The 23,648-nt window shown below is 42.2% G+C and overlaps 4 protein-coding genes across 5 annotated transcripts; 1 reads left to right on the forward strand and 3 right to left on the reverse strand.

The window, feature by feature from the left end:
* Positions 1-307: 307 nt before the first annotated feature.
* Positions 308-4,408, reverse strand: tspan34a (tetraspanin 34a; the record flags this gene model as incomplete). The annotated part of the gene is made up of 7 exons (XM_079278605.1): positions 308-364; positions 1,064-1,156; positions 1,276-1,401; positions 1,789-1,896; positions 1,998-2,072; positions 2,633-2,848; positions 4,352-4,408. 7 exons carry the CDS (start codon positions 4,406-4,408, stop codon positions 308-310), a joined length of 732 nt encoding a protein of 243 aa, XP_079134731.1.
* A 2,007-nt stretch (positions 4,409-6,415) lies between these two features.
* On the reverse strand, positions 6,416-13,024 carry LOC306785002 (ras-related protein Rab-3D-like). Its single transcript, XM_079279224.1, has 5 exons — positions 12,885-13,024; positions 11,061-11,294; positions 8,518-8,636; positions 7,346-7,470; positions 6,416-7,262 (listed from the first exon to the last, which is right to left on the reverse strand). The coding sequence occupies exons 2-5, from the start codon at positions 11,292-11,294 to the stop codon at positions 7,075-7,077; spliced, it is 666 nt and encodes a 221-aa protein (XP_079135350.1). The 5' UTR covers positions 12,885-13,024; the 3' UTR covers positions 6,416-7,074.
* A 1,371-nt stretch (positions 13,025-14,395) lies between these two features.
* pld6 (phospholipase D family, member 6) lies at positions 14,396-18,567 on the reverse strand. 2 transcript variants are annotated; one of them, XM_079278204.1, is made up of 4 exons: positions 18,353-18,567; positions 17,297-17,478; positions 16,565-16,794; positions 14,396-15,198 (listed from the first exon to the last, which is right to left on the reverse strand). In XM_079278204.1, exons 1-4 carry the CDS (start codon positions 18,443-18,445, stop codon positions 14,957-14,959), a joined length of 747 nt encoding a protein of 248 aa, XP_079134330.1. In that variant the 5' UTR covers positions 18,446-18,567; the 3' UTR covers positions 14,396-14,956. The 2 variants fall into 2 exon arrangements, with proteins under 2 accessions (XP_079134330.1, XP_079134331.1); XM_079278205.1 differs by having other exon boundaries at positions 18,348-18,369.
* Positions 18,568-19,036: 469 nt separating this feature from the next.
* Positions 19,037-21,108, forward strand: LOC306785255 (transcription elongation factor 1 homolog). Its single transcript, XM_079279558.1, has 4 exons — positions 19,037-19,096; positions 19,446-19,580; positions 19,682-19,752; positions 20,134-21,108. Exons 2-4 carry the CDS (start codon positions 19,465-19,467, stop codon positions 20,196-20,198), a joined length of 252 nt encoding a protein of 83 aa, XP_079135684.1. The 5' UTR covers positions 19,037-19,096; positions 19,446-19,464; the 3' UTR covers positions 20,199-21,108.
* The last annotated feature ends 2,540 nt before the right edge of the window (positions 21,109-23,648 follow it).

The raw sequence follows: 23,648 nt of genomic DNA on the forward strand, positions 1-23,648 counted from the left end.
CATCATCACATATTACGAACTATATGTATCAGCACATACAATGTCTGCTTCTTAAAACATAAATAAATCACAGTATAAAATGTGTACAGATATAGTTCTGAAACTAAGAAAATATTAGATGCATTGACTACCTCTCCATTTTAATGCTCTACATAACGCATGTAGACAATTACAAGTTTGTCTGTCTGATCATCAGTCTGTTTTGAATCAAATAGAAAAAAACTTCATCCATAGAAGAACTGCTAAAGCCTAAAAGTACAGTTTCTCCACTGATTAGAATGTCGTTATCTCATCCCAACAGGAAATATCACGCCTTGTTGCCAATATTCTGGTAGAGGACCATCGAAACCACCATCGCAGCAACCTGTGAAGACAAGAGTTCATCAACACATTATCTAAACAATGGATCTGAGATACAAGTAACAGATTTAACAATGTTCTGTAGGATATACTCTGCAGAATCATAGATTTCTGAAAAACCCAGGCACTGGGTCACAACTGAACCATTTTGATGTTTAAAGGTAAATCAGTTGTAAAGGGTTTGTAACAGCCTAAATTGAGAGTTCAAGTCAATTTATGCTGGAAATATTTCCCAGGAAGTGACAGCGTTAACATAGTGTGACACTAAAATCAGCAGTCCTTAGTGGCCTGAACAAATAACCCCGTCAAATAACAAGAAACTAAACTGTGAATCGCTACCAGCAACCCCTCTCACATTGTCATGTGATAAATTGTTGTTGTAAAAATACCGATTATGGCCACTTCAAAGGCCACTATGTGTCCACAGACAAGTATTGTAGCAAGTTATCATTATTGTTATTTGCAGACAAATGTCACAGAGGGATTATTTATTGTGTATGTGAATGACATCAAGTAAACACGAACCAGAGATGTTGCCTAGCAATGCAAATCCGGTCTCTATTTATCAGGACATGGTAGCATGAGAGATAAAGTAAAAGAAATGACGATTGAAAGATATTTCATTCAAATACCGCTCTATAAAAGCAACGCTGTTGCCAAAGGTCTATGTAATGTCGATATAATGTCTGTTTGATACTGATACCTCTAGAGCAGCGATTCCTAGAGCCAGCCCTGCAATGATCACAGTGTTTTCCTCTATCAGCTGCAGCAGCATTGTAAAGCAGCCACCAATCATCTGGAAGGGAAACACCAGGTTTGAGCAGAGATTAGGAATTGACTGTTGCGCTTCGTCACAATGAATGGTTTTGTTGGTCACGGGCACCGAGTTAAACCCAGAGTAGAGTGGTCTCCTACCGACAACTGTGCGTTGTCTGTGGTGCAGATGGTTTCATTGCAACATGTGACTGGATAGAGATCGTGGCCCATGTTAAAACGGGAGCCGCTGAAATCGGTGTAGTTATTGTATCCGCAGCACTCAAACTAGAAGGAAACCACAACAAGTGTTAGTCCCAAATCTTAACAAAAACACAATTTAATAGTCTTAACTCCACTGCTGTGATGCTACAGTGTAGACAGAGGTGTAGATTATACAAATGTAGAAGAAAATAATACACATTCCCATGAAATTTGGAAAAGAAGACAGTTTTGGACATCAGCATAGAGCGATTACTCTTTTCACTGTAGCAAGGTAACAAAGTGTGCCTTGAGCGCAAATCCACAGAGTATATTCAAGTAATCAAATACCTGTTAGTGGTGGCTGAGCTGTGGGATAAAAGAGACACTACTTTTGTCTCGAAGGTTGCATCAACCGTGAGTACACGTCAGGACTTTACTTCACTTAAAAGATCGATTCAAAATGCAGTATACCTCCGTCATGGTGGCGTTCCAGAGAGAGGTGAAACTCTCAATGTTTCCATAATTCTCTTTGATGCTTTTTTTAACGGCATCCTCCAGATGAACAAGAACCTGCTTGGCCTGAAAAGGACACCATTTTTTAGCAAAGCTCTTCAGGGTTTTTCAAACAAAATCTGACCAAATGACAATTATTGCCAAGTGGATCCTCGAGAGCCACTTACCGAATCCTTGAAGACGAGCAGCACCACAGCTCCCGCTACCTCGATGAGGAAGATAATCAGCACAATGCTGAAGAACTGGATGGTTGAGAAAATCATAAATGATGCTGTAAAACTTTCCCTGTCAGACAGTATTGTGAATCCATAAAACCTCACCAACAGAGTGAGAAACAGGCCTGGACGAAGAGCATTTCATCAGATTTTTACCGCAAACCTAAAGCTACATGCTAAAATATTTAGCACATTCACACCAGGACCGAATGAGAAGGCATTCTGCTTGACTTCTCTGTTGAAATAACTTTTACAGTTACCAGAATTCACATTTCATATCCAAAAAATCTCAGATATACAGGCAATTCTCTATTCTCCTCAGTTCTAATACAAAAAAAATAGTTATATTTCAAAAGCTTCATGTCATTTTGAACATACTTCATACTACCACAAGTAAGACATTTATTAAATCGTATTCAATCAGATTATTTAATTGAATATTGTGATCCATTATGTTTTAAGTAGCTAAAAAGGTCTAAAAGGTTGTGGCATTATTGCAAATTTCTATAAACTTTTCTAAAAAAATAATATTTTGATAAGTTCCTTCAGTCCTATCCAGTGCAGTTGATCTGGCAAACATCACTCACCGTCAGCAGCATACACCTGCTCTCCCTGACAGCTCCGCAGCAGCCCAGGAAGCCAATGACCAGCAGCACGGCGCCCACTGCGATGAGCAGGTAGGCCACGTTGACCAGCTGGGATAACCCAGACGGAGTGCCCTCCACGTTATCCAGCAAACCCAGCAGAGAACTACTGTCCACCTTCACCCACACTCCCACACCCAGGATGCATGCACCTGCCAACTGTGTGTTGGGTGAGGAAAGAACAGGGAGAAAGAAGAAAGTAGAGAGATGATACAAGGATGTGGCTTTAAAGCATGGAGAAATAATGGTAAAGTGTTATAAAATATGCATTGCAAACATGCTGAAAAGGAGTTAATGGTCGGGAAAATGCAAAAGTTAAGAATCCTAAAAAAGGTTGTGTTGTAGGCCTTCCATAAAAAACACTTGTGCTGTGATGAACTGTGGATATGAGTCATTACAAAGGTGATCACAAGTTCAGCCTGATAATTATTTAGAATGTTTAAAAAAAGACAAAAAGAATAGTTCAACATTTTTGGAAATTAGCTTATTTGCTTTTGTGCCTTTACGGCAAATATGAAGCTACAGCCAGCTTCTGTTTAGCTTAGCTTAGCATAAAGACAGGAAGCAGGGCTTATAAACTAGTCACAGCACAGTAGTACAGGCCAGTACCAGCCAACACAGTAATACTAGCCAGTACTAGCCAATTACAGCACAGTAATACTAGCCAGTACTAGCCAATTACAGCACAGTAATACTAGCCAGTACTAGCCAATCACAGCACAGTAATACCAGCCAGTACTAGCCAATCACAGCACAGTAATACTAGCCAGTACTAGCCAATCACAGCACAGTAATACTGGCCAGTAGTAGCCAATCACAGCACAGTAATACTAGCCAGTACTAGCCAATCCCAGCACAGTAGTATTAGCCAGTACTAGCCAATCACAGCACAGTAATACCAGCCAGTACTAGCCAATCACAGCACAGTAATACTAGCCAGTACTAGCCAATTACAGCACAGTAATACTAGCCAGTACTAGCCAATCACAGCACAGTAATACCAGCCAGTACTAGCCAATCACAGCACAGTAATACTAGCCAGTACTAGCCAATCACAGCACAGTAATACTAGCCAGTACTAGCCAATCACAGCACAGTAATACTGGCCAGTACTAGCCAATCACAGCACAGTAATACCAGCCAGTACTAGCCAATCCCAGCACAGTAGTATTAGCCAGTACTAGCCAATCACAGCACAGTAATTCTGGCCAGTACTAGCCAATCACAGCACAGTAATACTGGCCAGTACTAGCCAATCACAGCACAGTAATACCAGCCAGTACTAGCCAATCACAGCACAGTAATACTAGCCAGTACTAGCCAATCACAGCACAGTACTACTAGCCAGTACTAGCCAATCACAGCACAGTAGGGCTGGTCTAGGCAGAACACTCTGGGAAAGCTAAGCTAAGCTAACTGTCTCCTGACTGTAACTTCATCTTCAGTGTACAGACACGAGAGTGGTATCAATCTTATCGTATAACTCTTGTGTTTTTCCCAAAATGTCAATATCGCTGAATATAGGAAGTACACAGCTAACGTATTACTGTGAAGGAGAATTGTATACAAATCCAAAGTGAATAGCTTGCTATCGTGCTCTCTCGTCTGTTTTCTTCTGCAACAGAAGTCGAAAAGAAGTAGTTTCCTTTTTTTGCAACTTACAAAGATGCCGCCATTGAAGATAAACATCATGACTTTGAGAAAGCCGGAGCAACACATCTTGGCGTTTGTTTTTCCTTCTTCTTTTATTCACACTTCAATAAAACAGAGAAGAAAAAAGGTTGTTAAACTGAGCCGACAGCTAAATCATAGTATAACTGGTCACACTTCCTTATTGATCTCTTGGGGGATTTTGGTTAACTGCACAACTTTGCATTTTGCCTCTCATAGGAAAATCAATGGTATGAGAATGGCTGACAACACAAGCGTGCACCAACGTGGGTCAAGCGGCATTTGCTTTGGTTATACATTAACCACAGCAACTGGCAGGAACACACAAGGGGTCTTAAACTCCTTTACATGTAGCAGGTTTGTTCTGCTGACCTCATCCCGGGGTTTCGGTTGATGTGTGAGATAAGGTGCTCGTTCATATCAACACTTATTTGTTTTTTTCAATTTTGCCTTGCCTGCAAGCTATTTAAAGGATTACCAAGCGAACCGTAATGTTTGTGGGTTTCCTCTTTACACATGTTGTCTCCATCTGGTAGAGAGGCAGAAAACTCACTTCCTCCTTTTCATTGTAAAACTGTATGAGCAGTTTTATTGTGGCGCTCTCTTTCAATTTTAACATTCAATTATTACCACTATATGAAGTGTCTTTTCCACAATGTTAAATATGTTCACAACTTGAAATGGAGAATGCCATAACATTCATGAAACAGGTTTAAAAAAAAAGGTGCCAAGTAAATAGATCATGAACATGTTATGGTCATGATATGGTTGCAATAATTGAAATGTCCTCCGATAAGTTCATGATTAGGTAATTGAGGAAAAGTCATCTTATCAGTTGACTGCTTGTCACACTGCAAGTAGCCCAGAAAAGTCATAAAACTAACAGCCTTGTCCCCAACCTTGAACAACTTAGTTTCTCTGTGTCAGAGATATGAGCTCAGTTTTATATTTATTGATCCTTTTATCTTCCTTATTGTAGCTTTGGCTGTATTATTCAGTGGGAACATACAGTTTCCACGGAGGCCATACAATGTTTTTATATCACCAGGAAACTCTCATGTTGTTTGCTTAGACTGCGTTTATTGGCTAAATCAGAAAGTAAATTTCCGACATCAACTCTTTTATTTGAAATGTAGCATTTTGTTTTTTATATACTATTAAAGAGAACCGAGCTGGACGATTCTTGGTTCAACTAGTTTGTTGGTAAATACAATACAGTGTCATATATTTGAAGTGAACCCATTCAAATATGATGTACAACTACTCAAATGAAACAACAACAATCAGGTTATCAGCCACCTCGAGGTAAATATGATTGATTACGTCATTCATCATACTGCATCATGTCATATGTTAACTCGCCATAATGTGTTTTTAAGGCAGGTTTATGCAAGAAATAAAAGGTTTTGTTGATCATATAGTTGGATGATTTAATTAAAAGTATGAAAAAGCATGAAGCTCTTACCTGTGCAGCTCTGTCTGTCTGCTGAGGTCTGATCAATCAGGAGTGTCTGCTCAACAAGGCTTTCACATGCCCCTTTATCTTTTCACAAGTACACACACACACACACACACACACACACACACACACACACACACACACACACACACACACACACACACACACACACACACACACACAGAGATAAAAAAGAAAAAAGGGTTCATGTCCTAGACGTCACCGACTTTGCTTTTGGGCCAAGCAGCATTTCCTGGTGACCAAAGTCCCTTCAAAAATAGAACAGAAACTTTCATGACCATAAACCTGTAAATATATAATATTCATGTTCATGAATGATTTGTTAAATTCAACACAAAGCTGAAAAGCCGACATAAATTAATAATTTATAAAAACAAACTTGAGGAATAATTAATTTGCTAATAAATGCGGGAATAAATGTTTGACTCTTGTTCCATATTAAAGTGACTCATTTCTTAGAAACGTATAAAGAATTATGCTTATTATTTAGAAGCGTTGTTTAATTCCGAAAAATAACATTAAGATAACAGACTTTGTGCAAATGAAAACCAACAGACGTACTATATGGACCCACATCTTTTAATCCACAGGTATAGAGACACAATAAACCTGGAAAAGGAAATATGGAATGAGCAGCAGGTACAAAAAAGAAAAATAGAAATTAAAACCAAATGACAATATCCCTCCAAAACAGTAATAAGACTGTAAGGAAACAGCACCCTTTCGGTATGTTTGAACTTCCTTCTTCCTCAGCAGGACAACAAGTTCACAGGACACAGTGTGTGCGGTAATGAGTCACAGTGATGCATTTCCATGCAGCAGCCACAAGGGGGCGGCATGATACAGGTCAAAAATCCCAGACATCCCCCGAACAATGCTCCTGCCATTCAGTTGCATCCTCACCTGCAACAGGTGCCTTTCACCCACTAAACAACAAGTACTGAAGCAGAGGTGACGGGTTGAAAAAAGAAAAGGCACCGCCGCTCAGTGCAGCTCTTTGGCATCTCAGTGTAACAGTCACATTAGAATGACGAGGCGGGAGTCGTCACCAAATCGTGATCAAATGACAACAAAAGAAAAGGAGCAAAGCATCCATTAAAGTATTGCAGTAACATGAATAAGTACGTCTACAATGATCATTTTTGGACAATCCGGTAATCTGTATGTGTGTGTGTGTGTGTGTGTGTGCGCGCGACTGTGAAACCAGCTTTGTGTGAACTCCCACTGCCAGCCATCAGCACGCGCAGCCGCCCGGGCCGCTGCGGGGCGTCTCCTTCAGGCCGGCCTCCGTGTGATTGGCTGACGGACTGGCGTCGCCGTTGACGCTCTCGTTCATCCTCTCGCAGATGACGTCCGCCAGCTGGTCAAACACCTGCTTCACGTTGACGTTGTCTTTGGCGCTGGCCTCGAAGAACTGGAAGCCTGCGGAGAGCGGAGGAAGGAGAGGAGCTTTGTCTCGTGTGTTCTTGCTGAGCGTGTGTGTGTGTGTGTGTGTGTGTGCCAACCGAGCTCTGTAGCCAGTCTTTGGGCGTCTTCGGCGGGGACCTGTCTGTCTTCTTCCAAGTCCAGCTTATTGCCTACCAGCACGACTTGAGCGTTGCCCCACGAGTACGTCTTGATCTGGGTTGCCCTGTGAAACAGCAAAGCGATGGTTTCTCACAATAAACACACTTTACTGTATTTACCTGCAGCCAGCGGTGGAAAGTAACAAAGCATATTTACTCAAGATCTGCGCTTAAGTACAGTGTGTAAGTACTTCACTTGAGTGTTTCAATTCCATGCTACTTTGTACTTCAATACATGTTTTGAGGAGAATATTGCACTTTTTTCTACTTCTGTCTGAGAGGTAAAGTGACTTTTACACATTATAATTTTACATACAAAACTTATCAACTTACAAGTGATTGAAACCAACTCCACCTCAACTTACTTGTTAGCGCATCAGTAATAATGTTCCTGTAATATGACGTATATAGCGACATAACACTACTTCTTAATTCTACTTAATTCTAATATACTTCCTCCACCACTGTTTAAAGATGAACTGTCTGTACATGTAAGGACATGTACATGTTTAGAGCTGCGAGTAATAGGAAAATTATAGATATATATATATTTTTGCTTGGTTTTTTCCATTGACTGTTATTCATTTCAAGTACCTCTAATTGCTGATATTTTGCTGGGTTTTAATGTGGTTAAGTATAACTCTTTATCCTTTAACTACAGTAAATATTTTACAAGGACTGGAGGTAAATCGTCAATATGCTTGACTTCATAAAAACTCCAAATTCAAATGTCGTGGGACAACACATCGCTTTAATTTAGTGAATTGTTCGTCACAACTTTTGAAACAAATGAAACAAAACTGAATTCGTTCAACAAGTTTTCTGAATCTGCTCTTTACAGAACATGATTTCACAGGGCAAACATTGCCAGAAGAATGAAATGTTCATATGACGGCTGTGATACGTGTAAATAAGAAAATAATAATTCAATGACAGTTTTGTACTTCAGCTTTTAGGGCGTTATCTATAGTAACAATAATGGTCCAAAATGATGTGAAATTGCACCGCTTTAAGTAAAAAAAACCTCACAAATAAATTGTCTTGGGGGACGACCCCCAAACTTTATTTGATAACCGATACGCAGGCCAACATGTGAATACTGGTCCACCCACCAGTCCTGTACGGCGCAGAAGGACTCCTGGCTGGTGATATCGTACATCAGCAGGAACCCCATGGCTCCTCTGTAGTAAGCTGTGGTGATGGTCCGGTAGCGCTCCTGCCCCGCTGTGTCCTGTGAACACATGACACAACCTGAGGAAGTCTGCGACCCTGTGTTGCTGAAACCCCAGAGGAGCAGGGAGAGGACGGGGTTAACCAATGACTGGTGGAACAGAAGCGAATCCCTCCCGGCAGGTGTCGATGCTGCCACACCCTGTAGATATACACACCGAGGTCTGCTCCTCGGCTGTGCCTTGAACTGTTTAAGTGTTGGATGGAGTAGTGTGGGGTTGAGCCCTCGCCTTCCAACAGCATTCAGTAATAGACCTGTTCTACAGAGTCAGTCTGCGCGGTAAGCACATTCAGCTCCGGCAGCTCAAACCCATGCATCTTTCATGAACCCCCCGCCGTCTGGGGACGATGTTGAACATTGACTGTCATTAGCTGCAGAGTGTGAGGAATGAGTTTACTCCGCATCCGTGACAGGCAGCGGCGTGTGAGAGGGCGAACGCGGGAACGCGGGGAGGAGAAACAATCCGCGTTGCGCAACAACGCCTTCAAAAGCACGATTCCCTCTGCCATCGCTTGAAGCTGTATTTTAGGACCTCTCAACCCCAGATAATTACCTCAAGTGAATTACAGCCCTGGCATGAAATAGACTGCAGTGTTGTATGCTTACTGTTGCTGATATAGTGCCAGCTAACCCCTTTGGTCTGTACAGTATATATATATATATTCTTTTATCTACTGTGGGGAGTGAAAACGCTTCCTGAGCATTCTCTTGGAAAGCTCTTTATACCTTGATGATGATTCTAAACTGACACCTCTGCCAGAGGCTAACGCGACTCTTCATCCGGTTAAACATAACCAATTAGCATGTTTGTTCTTCTCAGACTTGTTTAGAGGTGGCCAACAAAGAGACTTTTGGTTCTTTTCTTCATCCTCGATGATTTTGATACCCTGATGTCCTATTTACACAATACTTGGGCACCATTGAGAAAATAATGATTCTATGCTTCCTTACCAGCCAGCAACCTCAGGGACTAAGAAGTGAAGCTAAAGTGCCTTCAACTTGTATTCTGTCTAATGGCCATCAGGGGGCGACTTCTTTGCTTTCAAAAAGAAGTCTGGTTGTGTAGAAGTCTATGAGAAAATGACTACTTCTCTCTTGATTTGTTACCTCAGTAAACATTGTAAACATGAGTTTATGGTCTCAATCTCTAGTTTCAAGTCTTCTTCAACACAGCATGATGTTCATTTCGTATTTATGGTCCATTTAGAGTAAAATAGACCATAAAGCAGGGGATGCTTTAGGGCGGGGCTACCTTGTGGTTGACAGGTCGCTACCACGACGTCGTCAGGTCTGGGAGTTGTCAGTGTTTTTGTCTTACAACTTTAACCCTTTCACAGTGTGTTTTCAGTTCATTTTCTTGGCCTAAAAATGTCTTACTCACATTTCAGTTGTACTAAATTCACTTCTGGTTGAAGAAAAAATTAATAAAAAAAAGGATGTCGATGATCAAAAACCAAGATGGCAAAATTACGAATTTGGAATATTTTAAGGAATTTTGTTCCTTCCTAAACACATTAGCGGAAAAAAATAAAAATAAAATAAATCTAATATATATATATATTATATATATATATATATATATATATATAATATATATATATATTATATATATATATATATATATATATATATATATATATATATATATTGTAATGAATGGGAAAGATGGGTAATTCTAAATTAATCTGGGTTTAAATGGAGGATTTTTGTGTGTCATGTTTTCTATTCTGAAGGGACATGAACATAGTCAAACACACAGTAAAGACTTGCAAACACTAACATATTTGATGCAAAAATATTTGTCCTAATTATTAGTCCTAAAAGAGTCTGTTTGCAGATACATAGCTTTGGTTCAATAGAGCTAGCCAAGGGCTTACTGCTAAAGGTGCAAATTAGACTTCAGGGTATTCAAACGAGAGCCAAACCAGGTGACGACCTCGAACTTTTCCGGGCAGTCTGCAACCGCCACAAGTAGCAGTAGTCTATAATATCAGAGTTGTTTTTTATGTGCCGGGTTGATTAAGAGTTAAACCTGGCCGAACTGAAACACAGTGTGCCAGCTTTTTACGACGCTCTGCCTCTGCACTGAGCAAACATCTATCAGTGTGTTCTGGCCTTATCTGCCAGGCTTTCACGCTTTCCTCCTGCTGCAGAGGAGAAACCACACTATCAGCGCGTGACGGTAAACAGTTTGACAGCAGGAAGGTGAAGGAGAGCAAGGGATTTTTAATTAGCTTTTTCATGCCAGGATAAGTTGGCAAACTAAATGAGTACAAACTACTTAAAAAAGGACAAAAAATATAAAGACAAATCCTGTTATTCTACATCTCAAAATGTTGCTTTAAACTACAATAAAGTCACATAGCTTGGTCTTTTACAAACGACTTGTGTTTACAGCACATGTGAGAGGTTTCCCCAACGAACCCAGATCTGAAGCTTGACCCGCTTGTCGCTCCTGTAGATGGTCTTGACCTTGAAGTCGATGCCCACTGTGCTGACAAAGGCCGAGGTGAAGGAGTCGTCTGCGAAGCGGAACAGGAAGGAGGTCTTCCCCACGCTGCTGTTGCCGATGATCAGCAGCTTGAACATGTAGTCAAAGTTTTGGTCGGCTGCGTCTCTCTGCTCCTGGCCCGCCCCTGGATCTCTGGCTAGAGCCATCTATCAGAGGACGTAGAAGAACGGTGTGTCACACTGTGAAGCTCATTCATAAACAAAAAAATCCCACGATTCTTTGCTCTCGGTATGTGGCGATTGGGTGCTTTTCTCAGGTTGACATCATTGTAAATTGTCTTTTGGTTTTGGACTGCTGGTCGAACACAACAAGAAAATGAAAAAATGAATTCCTGGCATTATGTACGCTTCATCCATTAAACAGCAAACATCATCAACTGGTGATGAAAATAATCGTTTGTCAAAAATAGCAGAGAAATCCCACGTAGGAACAGGAGACGTCAGCACAAAGAAGTGATCACAGGACGAATGACTACTGCCTGATTCTTTCTGTCCCCAAATAGTTTTATTTTATTTTTATTAATTGATAATGTAGTAGTCAAAAACAGTACAATATTTTGCAAATATTTGGTTATTTTTTCCTCTTTATGATCTTTTTTATTATGTAAATGATTAACACTTTGAAGTAATTTATTTTGTCTATGAGACTGTTGATTGAATATCTTTGCATTTTGGACTACGGCGAAAACAAAGTGAGCGATTTCATGACATGAACTCGGGCTTGATGTGGTAACAGAGTACTCGTGTGTTTGAATGTCAGAGTGAGGAATCTCAGCTATTTGAGGACTCACACTCGCGTGCCTGAAATTCATCCACTCAGATAGCTGAGCAGATGCTGTTAAATGGAGGTGGTGTTTTTTAAAAAGAGAAATGCAACCCCCCCCCCCTATCTATCCATCCCTCTCATCCCTGTGCTATGAACCGGGGCGAGATCCTTCCACTGTTTCTCTTCTCTATCCGTCACCTGCTGCTCACTCTCTGCGTCCACCAGTCAACGCGGCCTCGCACTGCATACACTTCTGGGGTCGGTGGATGCTGAGCGGAGGACGAGAAGGGGGGGGGGGGGCAATAGACTCTCCTCCCCTCCCTTTGCATCTCATCTATCTGACCATCCATCGACCCGTTTAAACACACGCCCATATTTATCTTCTCTTTCTCTCTCTCATTTTCATCCATCTATGCATCCCTGCTGTCATCATCCATCCACATCTCACCCACTCCACACTCTCCTTCCTCCCATCTTTCTGCATCATAAGGAGGCTGGCTGACCCATCCATTCATCCTCTTTCAGAGAGGCAGCGCTGAGTCCTGTACTCCTCCCTGATTGCTGAGATCTCTCTGGAGACCAGCTCAGCATTACCACTTCCAAGACCATAAAGAGGGAGCAACATGTCACTTCACATCTCTGTTGACATCTGGGGTGAAGTAGTTCATGGAAATGGGTGTGTGCACTTCGCAAGACCAGAATACTGTTCGCGCGAGGACACATGGGGTCATGCACTTGTTGACACTTGGAATCAAGCCAATGATTTCTATACAAACCAGCCCTGATGTACTTCAAACACAAAGATAAAACAAAATTCCCCGAGATGTAGGTTAAGTTGAGTGACGCCAGCCAACTGACAGTTAGCCTAATTTGCCTAAACAGTCCCACCATACGGTAGCTGAACTCCGAACTCATGCCATCAAAAACAAAGCCTCTGCCGTCACGGACTACCGAGTGAACGTTAAACTCACCTTGGTTGCCGTGTATGAGTCCGTCTCCTCCGTCCGTCCCGCGGTCTTCCACCTCTACCTGTAAGCCGATGGGCGTGCGCTGCCGTCGGCCACTCCACTTCAGGCGCTCCGCTCCCGGATCTCCAGGCTGTGCATGTGCCTGCCACTGGGACACCACCGGTGTATCCACAGTCAAGTCTGCCGTGGTTTATGAATGGAACTTCCGGTAGAGACGTGTCAAAATAAAACCACTACTTTTCTTTCTCTTAGCGTTTTGCGAGTTATTTGTTAAAGCAACTTCGGAGCAGATGTGCACTGTCATTGTTTGTTTGTTTTGTGCATTAACATTGCAATGTTGGGTACTACATACAGTATATGACTGTTGCTTTTCATCCTCCTCTGTGATCATGTCAAGTGTTCATACTATAGAGTAGTACCATAGATTATAGTAACTACACTCAGCAAAGGTAGTATGTAGAGCTGTGACCAGTACTTGTTTTGCTAACCCATTAATGTTTTGTTTGTTTAGATGGAGTAATTGTTCAGAATACTAACTTGTGAGAAATGCTCCATGGTGACATCTTCAAATGGCTGCTTTTAACCGACCATTTGCCCCCCCAAAAAAACAGACAATGTTATCATAATAATTATATATTATAAATTATTATATTAATAATAATTATTTCTACTTAAATAGCTGGAAACTGTTAGGCAATATTGGATGACAAATTATCTAAACAATTCATCAATTATTAAAAGTATTTCATATTACAACAAAATCAACCAGTTGACTCATCAAAATAGTTAGAAACCAGTGTGGAACTACATCGACTCATTTTGCATGAGCGTTTGTCCTGCCAAACCTTTAATTTGAAGGTCCAATCACCACACTTCCGGTCTTATTCTGTCGCGCTTAATGCCGTTTCAATAGTAAACTTCTGGCCCTGCTGTAATATGTGTTGAACGGCGCCGGCATTACGCACTAGTAACGCATCAAAAACTCATGACTCCCAGCTGAATTGATCACTTTCACACAGTGGATAAAATACAGCAGCTGATTCCTGAAGTCTAACATTCCCATTTCATACGCTGAACTACGAGATGCAAATTGATGAAATACAACAAGTCTCGACTAAACCCAAGTGGTCCTGGCCTTTATCAGCAAGCGTCATCCTGACTGGGAGCAATGCAGAGGAGTCATGCACCCACACCACATTAATCATGTACAAAACAGATCAGCTCTGCTTGTTTTCTTTGCAAACCTCAAAGGGTGGTATTGTTAAGCTTTGAGAACACCAGCAAGTTGTTGTGCTGTAACGCCCGAGTCAAAGTAAATCATGTTGGTGCAAGAGACAGAAAAAACTGCAGCTGCAGGGCAGTGATGCAACAGCCCTGCCAAAACTGCAGCGTGAAAGAGGGTTTTTATTGGTGCTCGGCAAAACCTCGTCCCTGAGAGCAGTAGCACGCAATAAACAATACACTGGATTTATACAGCCACTGCAACTTAGAGCAGACTCATACACTGGGTGAGCTGTGGATGATTGTTTTTTTGTTGTTTTTAATAAAAGGTAGTAAACTCAAATTCCTAACTAGCCTAGATAATCCCTTTAGTCCCAAAGGAGAAAAAGTATCATGTAATAGATTCATTACATTATGACCATAAAGAAATAAGATGAATTTGATCACCTTGTGGGGAGATCTTTAAAATAAATGCAACTAGAATTATTGTAAACCTGTGACACAATATTAAAAAAAACATGAACTTGAATAAAAAACAAATCTTAGGCCTGTGCCAAACAAAAGTAAGTCAAACAGGAACTCTTAACCGCAGACTCAGTCTGGTAAATTCGACAACTCTTCTGATACACATTTAAAACAAAAACTACCATGAAACTTTCCATCATCTTGAACAGCAACAGTCACTTTTAGTCCTCTGAACTAAATTAAAAGAGTCAAAAGCCATCACTTTCATTGATTTGTGTGGCCCAGCTAGCCCGGCCAGACTCGACGTGCATACCTTCTACCTTGACCGCGGATGAGCTCCCGGCTCAGTATTCGCCGTGGCTATTCAGTCAGTCGTATAGGATCTGGCGTCAGACTTTTGGTCGCTTGGGGCGGAAGCACCTGGCCGGGTCGTTGCTCTCCCACAACCTGTTGAACTCCTGGACGAAGGGTCGCACCAGGTCCGGCTCCTCGGTGACCAGGACGTTCTCCGTGTTGCTCTGCACTGCAGTCCGCGTCCAGTTGAGGGAGCCGGTGACGAGCAGCCGGCCGTCCACCAGTGCGAACTTGTGGTGCATGTAGACGGAGTTGGTGTCGCACCGCGCGCAGATCCCTGATGGGGGAGCAGAGGTTTGGAGAAAGTCGCCAATTAGAATGTGGAGGCACTACACAGGTTGCGTTGTGTGAACACATAACGGAGAAGTACGAATAGACAAAACACCAAAAGCACCAGTAGAAGACTTTCTGAACGGACGGCGCTGACCTGAACCCGAGCAGCTGTGATATGTGTAGAGCAAATCTAAAAGCATTTAAACCTCTCTCCACTTTCACTATTCAACCCCACTGCGACGTGATTTCATCAAAAGCTCTCAACACTTGTTGATATTGTAACAAAAAATGAGCTGACTAAACAACTGCAGAAGCTATTTTACATAAACCAAGCTTATCCAGTAAAAAAACTAAAACAATAACATTGGTTATAATACGGAATATGGTTCGAACACTAAATGCTTTCCTAATCTTTTGTGCAGAAATTGTTTCTCCTGAGTTGGGTACAGTAGAAACCATCTTAGGGCATTTGATCTCGGTTTGCGTCACACGAGCAATTTTTACATTGGAGTGCAGACAAAATTCGGAGAGATTAGACATGTAAATCCTCTCGTGAAAGGGTAAGTTCACGCCCCTTTAAAGAAATTAAAAAACACTGAACACTTTAACTGTCCATTTCTCTTGCAAAGGAACTTATCTCCTTGACCTTTTGACCTCAGGACGCAGACAGTCCGGAAGGTTCTCCCTGCCCGTACCCAAACTGGTGACAGCAAACCAGTCACCTTCAGTTATTTGAGGATAATAATAATAACAACAATTTAAAAAAAAGGTTTCTGCAGACAAAACAGATTCAGTATGAAAACAGGAGTGGATTGTCCCTTGTGCCAAAGTGGCTCTCACGAGGTTTGCAGTCGACACACACTCAAACACTTTGCCGAATGAAATTTGTTGCCCGCTTTGCCAATTTCTTACTTACTTAATTCTTACTTAACAATATACAGCGGGGGTAATTTAGTAAATGTAGAGGGCAGAGAGAGAGAAAGAGTGACACAAAAATCTTTCAGAGCTCTCAGGAGGGCTCGTAGTGGAAACCTCCGTTCACCCAGACGGCTCCTATCATCACACAGGGACCCCGTGGGACTTACTGACAAAGACACTGATAGTCCGGGAACACAGACGGCGGAGCCTGTTATTGAGTGAGACCAGAGTCATCCTTCCCGTATTTCAGGAGAAATGTGTCCATAATAACGACCCCATGGAGGTTTAGCGTGATTATTTATCTCTAGGAGGGCTCAAAATGACTCCCTGGTCCCCCATTTTGTGAAATTGTAAGGGTGCTTCGTCACAGTGATTGTTAAAGTCACACAGTTTATATACTTCACGATGATTTTTTATTTTATTTTTTAAAATCAGATTTGTTTTTCCCTTACCAGCCTTGCGAAGGACTCCTATCTGGGAGCCAGCGATGGCGACGTAGTCCTTGTCGGTGAGGACTCGGACGGTGACCCCCTTAGCGTGCAACGCTAGCACGGCCCTGCTCAGGTTTATGTTGGAGAAGGCGAAGACGCACAGGTCCAGGGAGGAGGAGGCGGACAGGATGCGGCGGAGAAGACGGGACAGAGAGGTCTCTGCGCCATGACGCAACGGGCAGAGACAGGAGCTGGAGGAGACGAAAAACAAGAGAAAATAAGACTTGTACTTATCGTCACATCAACTGCAGAGTGTGCTCAATATCCCGCATGCTTTTCTGTCCCTTTAATATATATATTCCAACATCGCTCACCCAGGTTGTGCGGAGGAAAGTGAGGAAACCCACTGCTGCGTTAAAATAACTCTTTAGCAGAAATAATGCAGTTTTCAAGTCGGCAGAAACGCAAATAGACCCAGTGGTTCATACTTGTGTTTAAATTTGGTTTTCTAAGTATTATTTTATGTGAATAAATAAAATATTCAGTAGGTAAAAGAACAGCCCTGTTAAGTGAAAAACAAGTGGGATGAGGAATGGTGATTACACTGACTAAATCCACTTACCGAAAGCATCTAGGGGCTATGAAGTTTTTTTTTGCATCAGTGGCCATTTATTACAACACACTTGACAGCGATACAGAGAAAAATCACACACAGCTTCCTTTTACTCGGTGCAGCGAGTATGTTTCGCTCACCGCGGCAGGGAAGTGAAGATGTGCTCCACACAGGCAACCTCTGAGGGGAAGAAGAGGACCTCGTTCAGGGTCTTATTAAGGGGCCTGAGGCGCCGGAGGAGCCGGACGAGCAGCTCCACGCCGAGAGAGAGCGCCACCACACCCAGGCCGAGCACCTTCACCGTCCACATCCCCGACATCGGCTACAAAACAGAACCACGTTTAAGGGACACACGTGTGCTGTAATGCAAACTTTATATATGACCTTTAAATGTTTTCTGGGTTTTGTTTGTGACATGATGATGCATGATGCATGATGATGCATGATGCATACAGGCATTATAAAGAGTAAAGTATGGTTACATTGTCGGTTTTGCAAAAATGTTTTTTTTAGGTTTAGGGTTGTTTAGGAAAATCATTATTGATTAATTTAATTAACTAATTTATCATTATTTTTTGACATTTTAGAGACTAAAACAAAAAAGCAAAAATAATCAGCAGATCAGTCGATGATGAATATAATCTTATAATAATCTTATGACAAATACAGAATATCTATAACTCTGCATGAAACCTATATGAATTACAAATTACACACCTACTGAACGTAATTATACAAATTTTATAAATGGTGAATTTAATTATTTACCAACTTGTGATTCATTTTCTTTTTCAAAATTTTAACAAGATATACCTAAAGAATCAAAGTAAAAGTACCTCAAAATTGCACTCAAGTACAGTAACGTTGCTTTAGTTAATAGCTAAGCAAAGCAGCTCACTAAATTAGTCAAACCAGCTAATTATGCATTCCAAAAAAAACTAACTTTGGCTTAACTAACACGGTGGAACAAGCGTTTTCTCGCTCCTCAGTCACCCCGATTACAAGGTGATGGTGGTTTATAAGTCATCATACCACATCAACACCAAACACTGAGTAGAGAAGACACACCACGAAGTAAAACCATTTAAACCACGCTAACTGCCAAGCTGTATTAGGAGTTAACAACTTAATATTTACTTAACTTCGCAGGGCATGTCAAAACACATAACGGGAGTATTATGGACAACACACCAGACCTGAGAGCTAGCTTCTGTCGCCACCACGTGGGAATGGAGAGCTGCAGGACTCAGTACAGTTGAGACTGCTGTGGATATTACACGAGTTAGCATTTTTGCACTTCCGGTTCCCTCGTCTCGAAGTCAATGGGTTTTTTGAATGGGCTTTTGGTTAGATGCCCGAAATAAGCTCTGTGGGTTTTCTACGACATAAACCACGGCAGTGAATACTCTCTCCCTCTCGTGTTTTTTTTAAAGCTTGCACGTGTCTTAAAAGGGGCGGTTGCTCACAACTGGCTAAATGAGACTACTAAACGTCATCACGGCGACCAGTCTGGTAGTTGTGCAAGCTCGCGCTCATGCGACCGTGGTGTAGTTCCTTGATAGCCTAACGTTAGCTTTTTACTACTGCCGATTGCGTTCACGTTTCAAAATGAATTAAATCGGTGTTCATCTGTAAATATTATCTTGCTGAACACAACGTCTTAGTATCATGCACGTGAGTTTGCCACAGAGTTTATTTTCCGCAAAAATCCAAAATCCAATGGAAAAATCCCATTGTTATTTATGCAAAGGGAGCAGCGGGATGATAACTTCCGGTGTTGGCATTTGCCAATCAACATAACTGACACGCCAGAGAGCCAATGACTGGCTGTGAAGCACATGCTCTCCTCCAATCACTTAACCTGAAACACAGTTGCGCGTGCCGGGTCTTTGGAGAAGCCTCTTCCACCTCACCGCAACGTGTATTTTCTGAAAGCAAAGGTAAACAAGATTAAGCTTTTACTGGATAACATTAAACAATCACGATCAACTTTAATCGCTACGGTTACTTGAGGCACAACCAAAGATGCTCTCTTACCGGAGTCCGTTTAATTAACTCGCCTTTTTTATCGCGAGGCGATTGTGTTGTAACGTTGCAGGAGACTAAAAACAAACATGCTAACGATAGCCTGCTAACTTTAGTTGCTAACAATACGGAGCAGCAGCTGGAGATGTTTTGTAGTCGAGAGTTGTCTCTCTGTTGTCTTTGGGATTGTATCTTTGGTGCTATTCAACCGTCGCACGTGTTCTACGTGTTGAAGCTGCTTGTTTGTATCTCTTTCCCACACAGACGCGACTCACTGTGTGCAATGGGTCGCCGCAAGTCAAAGAGAAAGCCCCCTCCGAAGAAGAAGCTGACGGGAGATCTGGACTCTCAGTTCACCTGTCCGTTCTGCAATCACGAGAAGTCATGTGACGTCAAAATGTACGTAAAGTGACAGCAAACGCCGGCCTGCTTCACTTTTGATTCGTTGATTTCTAAAGGTGATTGTTGCCAAACATTTTGTTTTTTTGTTTTTCCGTCAGGGAGAGAACCAGAAATACTGGAATCATATCATGCACGGTCTGCTTGGAGGAGTTCCAAACCCCCATTACCTGTATCCCTATTCATGCATGGATTTTAGATGACGCCACAAATAATGACAGAAATATAACAATTATTTTAGTAGCTTTTAGTGTGAATGTTTTTTTCTAATAATAGTATTTAAACAAAATGTATTTGCACTTTCAACTGGATCCCACAAAGGGGCCCAGCATGGCCTAGGAGACCTCCTTCCCTCACACCTTTACAATTAGTTTGGGGGCTGGTTGTGGTCTCCCCTTCATATACAACCACCTATTGTCATGTGACTGATGTTGCACACTTATTTCACAAGATGATAATGTCTGCATTGCTCTGCAAAGTACTGATCATCCTGCACAGGTGCTTACTCTTCAGCAACAAAACACTTTTGAGGCCTTAACCCATTGCGCCTCAGATCTGTCGGAGCCAGTCGACGTGTACAGCGATTGGATAGATGCCTGTGAATCAGCCAATCAGTAGGCCCCGTGGAGCTGGATGACTTTGAGGAACTTGATGAGGACGTGGCCAAATAGGATCCAGCCAGTCAGAGGACATTTAGGAAACCTTTAATTGTTCTGAGGTTTCCATATGGTCACTTACAGAGTTAGTTTGTGTGAACTGCAGCAAGTAGCGACACGACACAATTTCGGTTTTAATATTTGCGACGTGACAGGATTTGTCTTCACACATTGAGCGGGGCTTTCTATTTTCAATATACCGGTACTTTTTTTTTTTTTGTGTCTCAAAAATCCTATTTTTAAATAATATTATTCTGCAGGGTTCTGCTTACTTTTTTTTAACCGATAGATATTTTTAATTTTTTTGTATTATTTTTAATAAGCGACCTGTAACGTAAGTGAAAGGGCTCCCATCTTGGCATTTTAATGTGAAACCAATAGAGAGTTAAATCTTTTCGGGTAGCATTACAAGAGAGAGACCTGTATGGCCCTCATTATCATACACTCTTGACAGTTCAGGCGTGACGTTACTGGTCGTGGCCACAGTCGTCCTCATCCTCATACAGACATTTGTGTCACAACATTGGGTCATTCCACTGGTTCGAGGAACGGGAATGTGTGAGATTTACGCTAAGCTGCTAAAACCAAAGGTTTTGAACTGTTCTTGAATCATTCAGTTTTTCATTTGATTGTATCTTTTGGGCTTACATTTTCAAATAAAAGAAAAATCACAAAAAAACAGTCAAATGATCTTTATTATGAAGTGAATATTTACAGAATAGTGTAATCTTGTCCTGAAATCAAATGTTGTTATTGACTGTTTATTTTCCTATGCAGCAGCCAATAGTATTGAAAAGCAGGCTGCTTTTTAATACAATGTAATACCCTTGATAAGTGTGATCTGTGTGAAATAAAGAAGCGATAAGACTTGATACCAGTTTGCCTCCATTGGTTTTCATTGTATGAACTTAATGTACTGCGTTTTAATCCCACTTTGAGAGTATTTGTTGCTGACACACTGGATTTTTTTCATTCCTTTCTTTTTGTGATGATGTGGTTTAGTTGAATGAAAGTCTTTTTTTTTTTTTTTTAAATGGTTGAATGGGAAAGGACAGAGTGATGATATTGACATGCATATCCTGTACAGCACTGAGCACCACCAGCTGGTGACAAATGGAGGGACAACTTCAGAATTACAGTTGAGGTTTGATTACACTGTTGGAGAAATTAAGCTTTAAACTCACATCCACTCATTATTTTATCAGTATCGGGATAATAAGCGCCTTAAATTACCCTGTGTTGAGTATAATTTCTAGTACATTTTGAATGAGGTGAAAACACACTTGGTGACTACCAAAGGTGTGTGTTGTTTTATTTGTGTTTGTACTGTTTCACAGGTGGAGTCAGCAATTAACTTTTTAGTTTTAAGAAAACTTACAGAAATGAGAGGCCCTCGGCTAATGAATGGATGGGTGAGACACACACACACATTGAACTACAGCACTTCCATTGAAAGGGGTTAAAGACACCAGGCAGTGCCAGTTCCAAAGTAAAATGTCTCGGGTGCACGCGGCTTCTGATCTCCCGTTGGCATCTGTGGTCGTGACACATTTTTCAGGGGCCCGGCATCCGCTCCTCCCCGCGGAGCCCATGGATGAGGCCGATCCCAAATGAAAGAGGACACGGTGCAGCGGGGGCCGTGCACCAGGCAGGGCTGAGTGATAATAGATGAGATGTGGAGTGCCCGCCTGGCCTCTCCACCCAGGTAGAGAGTGTCCATGCATGCGCGATGGACCGCAGCTGGAGGGGGGTATTGACGAGGCCTTATGAAACCCGCTGGAGGAGGATCACAATGGGGAATGATTATCACTTAGTGTCTCCCCGAGCGTCCCCATCCTCCCCCTCTCTCCCCCCCAACCGCTCCTCGCTCCCGCTTTCTCTCTCTCCCATTCAGCACGCGAGGTCAAGTGTCACTCCCGTCTCCGTTGTCAAGGCTGCCAATCACCCACAGAGTGGGTGCGAGGCAACGGTTGCCAGGGAAACAGCGATTTCGGTTGCTAGGCACCTGGAGCTGTGCTCACAATAGTCATTTTGTTGCTTAGAAGCACACACACACACATGGGTACACAAATACACACAAAACCACAGAAACGGCTTTGCCAGATCAACAAGTTTGCACAATGTCAGTGTGACAATCCGTACAAATTATAATTACACACTGCTAATAAATAAGCCATTTGCTTGCGCAGTAGTAAGAAATCATGGAGTGGTGCATGAGAAGAGTGCAATTCATCACGGCTACATTTGCAAACGGATGCTAATATATTGCTGAATTTGCAATGAAATGTTGACTTTTTTAATTTATGATACTTTTGAAATAATGCTAATGCTCCAAAAAATGTAAACCGGGATGTTTTATTCCAACAGCTGATTCATCGGTGCACGACCCAGCGTCCAAGAACGCCTCAGACCCACACCTCGACTTGATCAATAAAAGACATAAACATCCATCACTCTGACTAAAAATAGTTACTCATAAAATCAATCAATCGCTTATTTCCCCACTGGCACACTGGACCCGGTGACCCAGCTGCAGCGTGTGTGTATTCAAACATATGGGGGGGGGGGGGGGGGGGGATCTGTCTGTATGCTTGTTTTCATAAGATCCATCAATCCCATAATTTCTCCTCTGGCATGTAGATCATGTGAACTCCCTCATGCAATTTATATATGTGTGTGTGTGTGCATGTGTGTGTGTGTGTCTCCATCATGACAGCCAGTCAGCTGCAGCCCGAATGCTGAGATGTCAGCCGAGGGTGCGAGTCTTGACATGTCCTCATGTGTTACTGTCTCCTGTTGCCGCTACAGACATCGCACTCTCACACATTTCTACGGCACGAGCCGGGGAGTTGAGCGCAGCGCGGTGGGATAGGATGGGCGGTTTGTGCACATGTTGCAATGTACCATCCCGTTGGCGTTGGAGGAGCCAATTGCATTTCTATCTTTTTTTTGCTGCACATTTCCGCTCAGGGGGGACGTCTGGTGCAGGGGGGGAGGGGAGGGGAGGGGGGCTGTGAGAGACACTCATCAGCTGATAAGATGATGGGCTGACTTGTAAGCACGACTGACTGACAAGGGTAATGTAATCAAGAAGGTTTGGAATTAACGCCTGAGTCTGGGGACTTTGGTGTTAAGCTCTCCGAAACTAATGCCCGTGGGGGGGTGTGGGGGGTTTAGCTCAGTGGCACGGTGCGAGTCCTCCCCATGCAGCACCTTTGCAGAGGAGAGGGCTGAACCTGGCTGCGAAACCAACTCATTTCCTCCACAGGTGTAAGAGACTGACATGGATTTCTATACTGGGTTGATAAACCCGGCACGGTGATTTAAAAAAAAATGGATTTGGCTATAGCCCTGATTGCGTTCTATTAAAAAAACAACTTTTCTGATTGAACAAAATAAAGCCCATAAGAAG

Source organism: Melanostigma gelatinosum (assembly GCF_949748355.1).
Source record: "Melanostigma gelatinosum genome assembly, chromosome: 11".
In the NCBI taxonomy this organism is placed as follows: domain Eukaryota; kingdom Metazoa; phylum Chordata; class Actinopteri; order Perciformes; family Zoarcidae; genus Melanostigma; species Melanostigma gelatinosum.